This window comes from Thamnophis sirtalis, unplaced genomic scaffold, assembly GCF_051295495.1.
Source record: "Thamnophis sirtalis isolate CommonGarterSnake01/CBP01778 unplaced genomic scaffold, rThaSir2_p1.2 scaffold_2, whole genome shotgun sequence".
In the NCBI taxonomy this organism is placed as follows: domain Eukaryota; kingdom Metazoa; phylum Chordata; class Lepidosauria; order Squamata; family Natricidae; genus Thamnophis; species Thamnophis sirtalis.
This window is the reverse complement of record NW_028261382.1, coordinates 177,158,623-177,168,353: the sequence shown is the minus strand read 5'-3', so window position 1 is coordinate 177,168,353 and position 9,731 is coordinate 177,158,623. Positions and strand designations below refer to the sequence as shown.

General features: G+C 38.0%; 1 protein-coding gene across 1 annotated transcript; it reads left to right on the top strand.

Annotated features, from left to right (window-relative positions):
• Window positions 1–1,126: 1,126 nt before the first annotated feature.
• MC4R (melanocortin 4 receptor) lies at window positions 1,127–3,433 on the top strand. The gene has a single exon (XM_014059396.2). It carries the CDS (start codon window positions 1,532–1,534, stop codon window positions 2,528–2,530), a length of 999 nt encoding a protein of 332 aa, XP_013914871.2. The 5' UTR covers window positions 1,127–1,531; the 3' UTR covers window positions 2,531–3,433.
• Window positions 3,434–9,731: the final 6,298 nt, after the last annotated feature.

Genomic DNA, 9,731 nt, shown 5'->3' with positions numbered 1-9,731 from the left:
TTCTCTTCGTATCTGTCTCTATTCAGAAACATAGAAATAGATCTCGGAAGGAAATGGCATCAATGTTCACAGCAATTCCACCGACTGCACTTATTCAGAAGAAAGACAATCTGAATTTAGGAAAGCCCCCGTCTCCTTCAAAGAAACAAACAAACAAACAAAAATCTCCCTCTGTTATCATATTCCTGAGAAATTTAAAATAATTCTTCCAATCTGATATGTATAATTTAAATGGTTTGGAATGAGAGAAACCTAGTCTGCCATTTAGATAAATAAAATATTAGGGTATTTTCACTGTTCTGTTCCCCCCCCTTCCCGCCTTCATGGACAACTGAAACCAATGCTTTTTCCATGTGAATAAAATGTATAATGAAGTATTTTACTCTCGTTCCATTAGACAGATTCCTAGGAGAAAAAGGGGGGAAAAACCCCACATTTATATAATTAAGGAGCTTTATTAAGAGAAATAGAATAATTAGGGGCCACATTCATTTCAAATGCTAGCATTGATTGATTTGTACTTTGCTTCATCCACTCTCATCCTAAAGCACGTTTCTCTTGGTTTCACGTTTTTGCTTACAGGTTACAGTGTGCAAGTAACTTACGCATTAGTGCAAAGCACAAACACTGAACTTGGTCTGCTGAGGATGCCAAGACAATGTTGCTCCTCTGTTCCTTCCTCGACGGGTGGGCTGATTGAACCCACAATCTCCATTCATGATCACTTACTGTCTCCGCAGAAACTATTGTTCTTTAGTTCCATTGCTGTAAAGTAGGTTTCCCCCCCCACTTTTCTGCATCCCACTCGTCCTGCTTTCAGGCTAGAAGGGATTCCCAATTATGCTTGCCATCATCAATCACAACATCTGCACAAGGAAAAGGAACCTGCCACTGGCTGTGCCGCTTTCGAGCCCTTTGTATCTTTCAGTAATTACGCATATCATCTTGGAAGCCCTTCTCCAAGAGATGCAGAAAACTGAAATGAATTCAGTGCCTCCCGCCCTCCCTCTTCCCTTCCTCCCCATTGGCTGATGGCTAAACTGAAGGGGTGGGGAAGAGCTGCCTCTAACTACCTTTCCATCCCATCGCCGTATAAGAAGCAGCAGAAAGCAGGCAGGAGGGCAAGCATTGCCTAGATAGCTGAGTAGTATTTTTGTTCTGAAATAATTGTTTCAAATGCCCAGCAGCAGCTGCACTAGCAGCAGCTTTAGTTTTACAGATTGAGGCTCTGGGAAGAAAGAAATCCACCTTCAGCTGCCTCATACCGGTGAATACAGGCACTTGTGGAACTGGCAAAGCAAACATTAATTGTCAAAGACTTGACTGGTTTTTTATTTTATTTATTTATTGCATATCGAACCTGGTTTTTTTTTCCCCCCCTTGACGTTCACTTTCTGCTTCTTGGAATGGCGCGTAGGAATCCCTAGCCGCTGAAAATCCCAGGGTGCCAGTCAAAGAGGGACATTTGGAAGGCGTGGAATTAATTTGCAAGCCGCAAAGTTGCCCAAGGAAGGTTGAAGACCTTGTGAGGATGAATTTCACTTACCGTTATGGAGCCCATCGGCCTCTTCATGCGTGGAACCACAGCCACGGACACCATCACGGTGACCCGAATAGGTCGATGGAAAAAGGCTACTCTTCAGAAGGGTGTTATGAGCAACTCTTTGTCTCGCCAGAAGTATTTGTGATCTTGGGCTTTGTGAGTTTGCTGGAGAACGTGCTGGTGATCGCCGCTATAGCCAAGAACAAGAATTTGCACTCCCCGATGTACTTTTTCATCTGCAGCTTAGCGGTGGCCGACTTGCTGGTGAGCATCTCGAATGGGTCAGAAACCATCGTCATCACCTGGCTGAACAACACGGAAGTCGACACACACAGTTTTACCGTTAGCATCGACAATATCATTGACTCAGTGATTTGCAGCTCTCTGCTGGCCTCCATTTGCAGTCTGCTTTCCATAGCCGTGGACAGGTATTTCACAATCTTCTATGCGCTCCAGTATCACAACATCATGACAGGGAGGCGTGTCGGTATCATCATCACCTGCATCTGGGCCGCCTGCACAGTCTCAGGGGTCCTGTTCATCATTTATTCCGACAGCAGCGTTGTCATCATTTGCCTCATCGCCATGTTCTTCACCATGCTAGTCCTCATGGCATCTCTCTACGTCCACATGTTCATGTTAGCCCGCCTGCACATGAAAAAGATTGCGATTCTCCCAGGCACCGGCTCAATTCGGCAAGGGGCCAACATGAAGGGCGCCATCACCCTGACCATCTTGATCGGGGTCTTCGTGGTGTGCTGGGCCCCCCTCTTCCTCCACTTGCTCTTCTACATTTCATGCCCTCACAATCCCTACTGCATCTGCTTCATGTCCCACTTTCACCTGTACCTCATCCTAATCATGTGCAACTCCATCATCGATCCGCTTATCTACGCTTTCCGAAGCCAAGAGCTGAGGAAAACCTTCAGAGAGATCATGTGCTGCTGTAGCCTGAGAGAGTCGTGCGATTTCTCAGGGAAATATTGAATGCCTCTGAAGAAGCTGTTGCAGAAAGGCAATTGCCTCAGAAATTGATGTCTCCTCTCGTTCTGCAGAGCATCTGGCTTCACTTGCCACAAGAAATATATTTTGAACAGTACCTGGTACATGAATGTTTGCTTCTGTTCGTAAGCTCACAAACCACATATGTAATCATTTCAAGGCTGAAGCGATGTTAGAGGTGTTTAGCAACGACTCGGCAAGCTGCCAGGGATGCAAAATGCCCACATATTTTCAGAATGATGAGAGAGAATAATTCAACTGTGTTGGGGAATAGGAAGAAAAGTATTGCACACAACTAAGTCCTTCACTTTCCTCAGCTATTTATATTTAAAATTTGGGAGCTAGCATTGTCTTGGACTTGTATGTATATGGTTAAATCAAATGAGACTTTATTAGAGAATTGTGCTTTATGTCACATTTTGCTCAAACGATTGTTTAAAAAAAACGCATCTTGCATCTTGTTCTTAAGATAATAGACCCAGTGAAGATAAAATGTAACTCAGCTGGAATCCATTGTTGGGGTGGATCTGCTCTGGGAAATTGGGAACAGTACTTTGAAAGGATTTCATGGTTTTGAATAGGACAATAAGGGATCTATTTGGTATGTACTGTATGCATTTAATTTCTTACGCAATTGAAATAATTTTCTATTAAGTAGTCTAGATAACGTGCCGTTAAAATTGTGTCATTAAATATATAAAATGAATTGCACTGAAAATGTACAAATGTCTAAATGTCTGTTTGGGCAAGAAAAACCCATGTGTGGGGCACTCAGGCATAGCCTTATTTCTTATCCTTTTACTGAAAGGAGGATGAAAAGTGTAAAATTGTTAAAAATCACGTCAAAAGGATTGCATCAATGAAAGGCAACAATAAAAGTGTGGCTTTAAACACCGAGCAGATGTGGTAAAAATTAAGTATTTATCGTTGGTTTTAGAACACAAACTAATTCACCTTTGATACCTCTTCATCAATATGAACTTACAACCAGTATGACTGAGGAAACAACTTCTGGAAAATGGTTTGTTGTTATACTATTATATTATTCTGATGCATTTGACAGCTGGATGTTTAGACTGAATTTGGTGCTGTTATCTACCTCTCTGATCCTTCCCAAGGATCTAGTATAGGCAGATGTTGTTATTTGATGGTATTAAAGGTATTGTCACACATGCAGGCTCTTTGAAGTAAAGCTACATTTTACAATTGACTTTGTCAATGCCGATTGCTATTATTATTGGTTGTAGTAATACAATTATTCCCTCCTCCCCAGTTGTGGAGAGAAACTACTTTTGCCTCAGGAACAACAACCAAAAATTATTTTACTTTTGTGGGGGAGGGAGTGTAATCAGTGGTGGGATTCAGCCAGTTCACACCACTTCGGGAGACCTGGTTGTTAACTTTCTGAGCAGTTTGGTGAACTGGTTGTTGGAAGAAATCGTTAGGGCAGAGAATCGGTTGTTAAATGAGTGTAATCCTCATTGTTGAGATGGTAAAGTTTTGTACTTATCTGAGCATCCAAGAGGCGCAGCTAAACATCCAGTCTTTCACTAGACAATAATCCTCTACCAGTTTATAACCATCCTTGATACTTACGCTTCAGTTAAATCAAAGACCATCTAAACTTTTGGAAAGTTAGCAAATAAAGTCTCATTCCACACCTCACCCCCTATGACCTTCCTGTTTAAGAGCTTTTTTCTCCACAAAGCACTAAATAAAATAGCAAGCTGCAAGGAACAGTCATACATGCAAGAATAATAATAATATGCTTATACTAAACCAATACTATTTAAGAGAATTAACAGCTGATGTAAAAATCATACCAAAAAATTCATTTCAAAAACATTGGTGTCAACTCAACAAAACATATATTTGTTATCTAAACTCCCCATTGGGAGAGCGAGTGCGTTCAGAGAAGTGTTGTGAGAGTTGTGTTGGAGAACACACAAACCAGCCTACATAGACACTGCAGTTTAAATAGACTTTTACTTTTGTGGAAATATTGGTATCAGAGTCCATCAAACAAGCTGCTTGATTGTCTTCGTAAACAATAGGCTTTTGTATGTTAATTCCCATATCCAGTAGGAGTTGTTTGTAACAAACTACATCTGTGCATAATAATGACAAACATGAGAAATCAGTCTCCATAGTTGATAGACTTAAATGTTTTTGTCTAATAGACTGCCATCCAATTAGAGCTTTTCCAAGAAATACAACAAACCTGATGTTGATTTCCTTGTAGACACATCTGTAGCAAAACTTGCATCAGCATATGCAGTTAAGCTCAGATCATTCTTAGGTTCCAAATACAATGCATAATGCATCATTTGCTTAAGATATCTTAATATCCTCTTAGCAGCTTGCCAGTGCCTTTCAGTAGGTTCAGCATTAAACCTGGCTAATTGATTTACACTATATGCTATGTCGGGCCTTGACCAATTACTCAGATATGATAAGCTACCAATTAATGATTGATAAATACCCTTATCAAACACAGGGCTTTTTACATCATCATGGCTAAATTCCTGACCCATTGGAGTTTTAGCTGGTTTACACAGTTCCATCCTAAACGTTCTGAGTAGCTGGTTAATCTTCTCAGTTTGTGAGATTTTGTATCCTCCCCTAGTTTTATCTATCTTTAAACCAAGATATTGCCTAATCTCACCGAGATGTTTTATACTGAACTGCGTCCTTAACAGTGTTATAATCCTCATAGCTTCTTGCTCAGTTTTAGTGATTAATGCTATGTCATCAGTGAACAATAGCAACAATGAAATCACACCCTCACTTTCTTTCTTAAACAAACATGGATCAGCCATGCCAGCTTTAAAACCTATCTTAGTTAACTCTTTAGCTATACATTGATTCCATTCATATCCTGATTGCTTAAAGCCATACAGACTCTTTTTCAATCTCCAGCAATCAGTTTTACATATCAGTTTTGAATCCAGCAGGCTTCTGTAAATATATAGTATGTTGCAACGGTGCATGAAGATATACTATCTCTACATCTAAATGATTAACAATATATTCATTCTTAGCTGCCCACGCTAATGCTGCACGTAATGTTGTAGCCTTTAAACTAGCCGCAAAGCCTCATCATAGTCATTGGCTGACTGAGCAAAACCTTTTGCAACTAACCTGGCTTTATGGGTTACAGTCCCATCTAAACTATTTTTAAGTTTGAAAATCCATTTACAACCAAAAGCATGTTTACCTGTTGGTAACTTTACGTGTTCGTATACTTCTAGCTTATGCAATGAGTTTAATTCCTTTTCCATTGCATCTTTCCAAGCTTTCTGTTCCTCAGTTGGATATAGAGTTAATTCTTGGTAATTAGCAGGAACCTTATTTGCCTGACATGCTATAGACGCCTGATACCTGTCAGGTGGTCTAGTTACACGAGTTGAACTTCTAGGTATTTCAGGACTCACCAGTGGAGTCTCCTGTATAACCTGCTCGTGTTCTTCTGGTTCGTCATGTACTTCTTCCTTAATTTCTTTAATTACTGGTTTTCCTACCTCATCATTAGGGACTACTTGGGTATTGATAATTACATCATCAGTTGTTTCTAATTTATTCCACCCCACGTGTTCTATAAATCTTAGCACTAGCGCTACAGTGAACCTTAGTTGTGCCTTTCTCCCAAAACCTAAACGATCTATGGTTAGCCTCATATCCTACAAAATAACTGTCAAGCTCTTTTCTGCCCTTTCAGTCTCACTTGTGATGGTATATGCACTCACGCTAGGGCTCCGAATGTATATAGGTAACTCAGATCTGGTTTTCTGCCATGCCACCTAGTGAATGGCAATTCACCGGTTGTTGTATTCACCACATTATTTAAAACATGGTTACTACGCATCATAGCTTCACCTTACAGTGTTTCCAGCAAACCTGAATCAGCTATCATAGTTCGAGCCATGGCCTGTAATGTTTGCCCCCTTCGTTCTACAAACGTGTTATGTCGTGGCCTATAAGGAGCAGAAGGTTTGTCCCATGATCAGTAACTACAGTAATAACCTTGGCTTTCATCTTTCTCTTCGCAAACCTCATCCAATTAAAGAAATGCTGAAACATTTAAATAACCAGCACCTAAATAAATAAATAATAAATAAATGAATAAGGTTGTGATTGTCCAGTCTTATTGAGTCAATTTATTTTCAATCAACTCTAAACTCCATTTATTTCTGTACCACTCAGCAAGAGTGAAAACATTATTATTTTCTATTTAAAAGCAACCCCTACAGGTGCTCCAATCAATATACTGCTGGTATATCAAAATTGCCACCTTTAAGGTGACGACAAGTCACTAATGGAGAACTCATCAGGATTGAGGAGGAGCTGAGATGGAAGAACCAGAGTTTCTAATCTTTTATTTATTCACACCAGCTGAGCAAGAGAGATACAACTTTAATTTGGACATATCACTTAATTTCTACCTGTTGATACTAGTGGGAGAGAAATTTATATCCCTACAGATACAGAAATTTATATTTATATTATATTCATATCCCATGCAATATCTTTTGTTTTTGTTTTACGGTTTTCCAAAATGTCAACTGAGCATTCTTCTAAACTTTGTGATTTTAAATCCTTCTCCAAAATAAACCTGTCATGAGCTGAGAAACCATACAAAATGAAGAGTTGTTGAAAAAACTCCTATCACTAGGAAGTGTGACAGTTTGAGGTATCTAATTCCAGAAGCCCATTCAGTTAAAGCATTTATAGATATATTTTTAGTTTTTTAAAAAATTATAGTATTGCAAGAGTCTCTATGAATAATTTGTCATATCAGGAACACAAGATTCTGTGCATGTTCCCTCGTACCCATGCTGTGTTAACCTGTGAAATGACTTTTATTCATATTTTGATTGTGATCTGAAAAATATAACACTCCTATATTCTTCAATTTCTGGGAACACAGATGTGTTAGATTTTGAGTTTTTAATTATCTCTGTATTTGACAGATCTTTCAAACTCAGAACCTACTTAAAGCAGCAAAATGCTGTTTTAACTGGATATTGATATTGATGCAGAAGTTTGCAAATGGCAATTGCAGTGTGTTCAGATATCTCATCATAAGAGAATAGAAAATGGGTGGGCATGTATGATCACATTTCAAAGTATATTACTCAATAAATGTACAAGACTTTGTGGAATAGTATATGGAAATGAACACATTGGCGGTGTTGTATTTTATACTGATTAAAAGCAAAATTAATTAATACTTGAATATCACAAAGGTGCTTTTTCAAAAGGCAACATGACTTTCTCTGCTTTACCTTGAGGACAGTTCTTCATTGAAGCTTCTCTTCAGAATGAAGAAGCTTCTTGGATGAGAAGCGAAACATCTGCCTTTTGAAAAAGCACCTTTGGGACAACCATGATTTGGATGACAGAATCTTTAAAGACACAATGCATGCATAAAGTTATCCCCTTTCCCAAAGCCACATCCAAAGACTTTTTTAAGGTTGTGTTTCAGATATGATGAGGGAACAGCTAAACTTTCTATATCATGAAATCATTAGATATATCTATAATAACTGAAGGCGTGTCAGATGGTTTCAGAATGCATTTCCCAGACTTTTCAGAATAACTCTGAGTGCTAGCATGGGTGGAAAAATGGTTCTTTTCTTGCAATCACTTCAAATCATCCATTTCTCTTACAAAACATTAATAAAAAAAAGAAGGTACAATTGGACTTTTTCAACAGTAATCAGGACAAAGTCTTATTCTGCTCCTAGAAGCTCAAATGTTTTATTAACACCACGAACCTAGGTAATGTTCTAACCCATACAGATGGTTATAAAACCATCTGTGTTTCAGTTCAGTGCAGTAGATGTTGGGAAGAGGCAGAGAGCAGATAAAACTCTTATTATTTCCTTTCTCCCTGGGGTTTGTTGTAAAGAAGCCACTCAAAGATTTATTCATTCTCCTTGTAACAGTATGACCTAGAAGAATAAAATAGCGACATCTTCTTCCATTTTGTCCTAGTTTGAAACCTTCCAAAACCATGCCATCAACATTTGTCAGGAAACTATTTCAAAAGGGCAGTGATTTTTTTTTGAAAACTTTTGTCAAGAAACAAAACAAAATAAATATTAAGATTAGGACAAAAGTACACTGAAACTTCTAATCCTGCCCACTGCTTTTTTAAAAAACAACAACAACAAAGGGAATCCATTGGCATGAATTGTATCTATCACGGCACTAAACTATATAGAAAATAACAGTGTGTTGGTAAGAGTTTAAGCATCTTTATGGTGATAGCTGAGCACATTTTATTGCCTTATAGTATGGATAATATTACTAATTAAAATACCATTTGTTGGCATATCTGTTACCATATATAAGAATGAACTATAAACAGTTTTCCAAATGTTATATAGAATCTACCTTCCCTAATGGTGTAAAAAGAAAAAGATGTACGAAGTTTTTCATCACTACTCCACTCTTAGAGAAGGATGAAAATGTCTTTATTTATATACAGTGTATATACCCTGTGTGATATTTTCAGCCATACTGCCAGGAGATATTATGATACAGCCTTCCTGCTAACTTGGAATCACCTAAGGTTAATCAGTATCTAGAGTAAGAGTATTAGAGTAATTTTTATCTTCTTAATTATTATACCGTAATTTTAGCTAAATGAAATCATTTATAATTAAAGACCTAATATAATTATCATTATGTATGATGAACCTACCCAAAAAGACACAGTTTTCTTTGATTGGGGGCTGGGAAGATGGAAAGAAAATAGAAGATGTAAACAACACATTTTTGCATTCTGACAATGAATCAAATTAATTACACTACCATTAGTCTCCAAAAAAAATAAATGTTACTTATTTCAATTTTATTACTATTTTTAATTGGCAATAGAATATCTCCAAGTAGTTTGCAAATCCATTTAAACAAAAAAAAGAAATCAATGGCCACAGGCTCAGAATCTTTCAGCAAAACACAAGAGGAATAAAGATGACAAGGAAAGAAGAAAACGAATCAACAAGGCATCGCGTTCAGTATAGAACTAATTTCTAAAAGTAAATCAACTGGGTTGAAAAAAAATAGACTGGTTGCCAGAAGAGGATCGGCTCAGCATTATCTTCATGGGATGAAAGAAACTCTCCTTACTTTCAGATTGGAGCTTCCACAAAGCAGTTGTAAATTTTGAAGTTCAAAC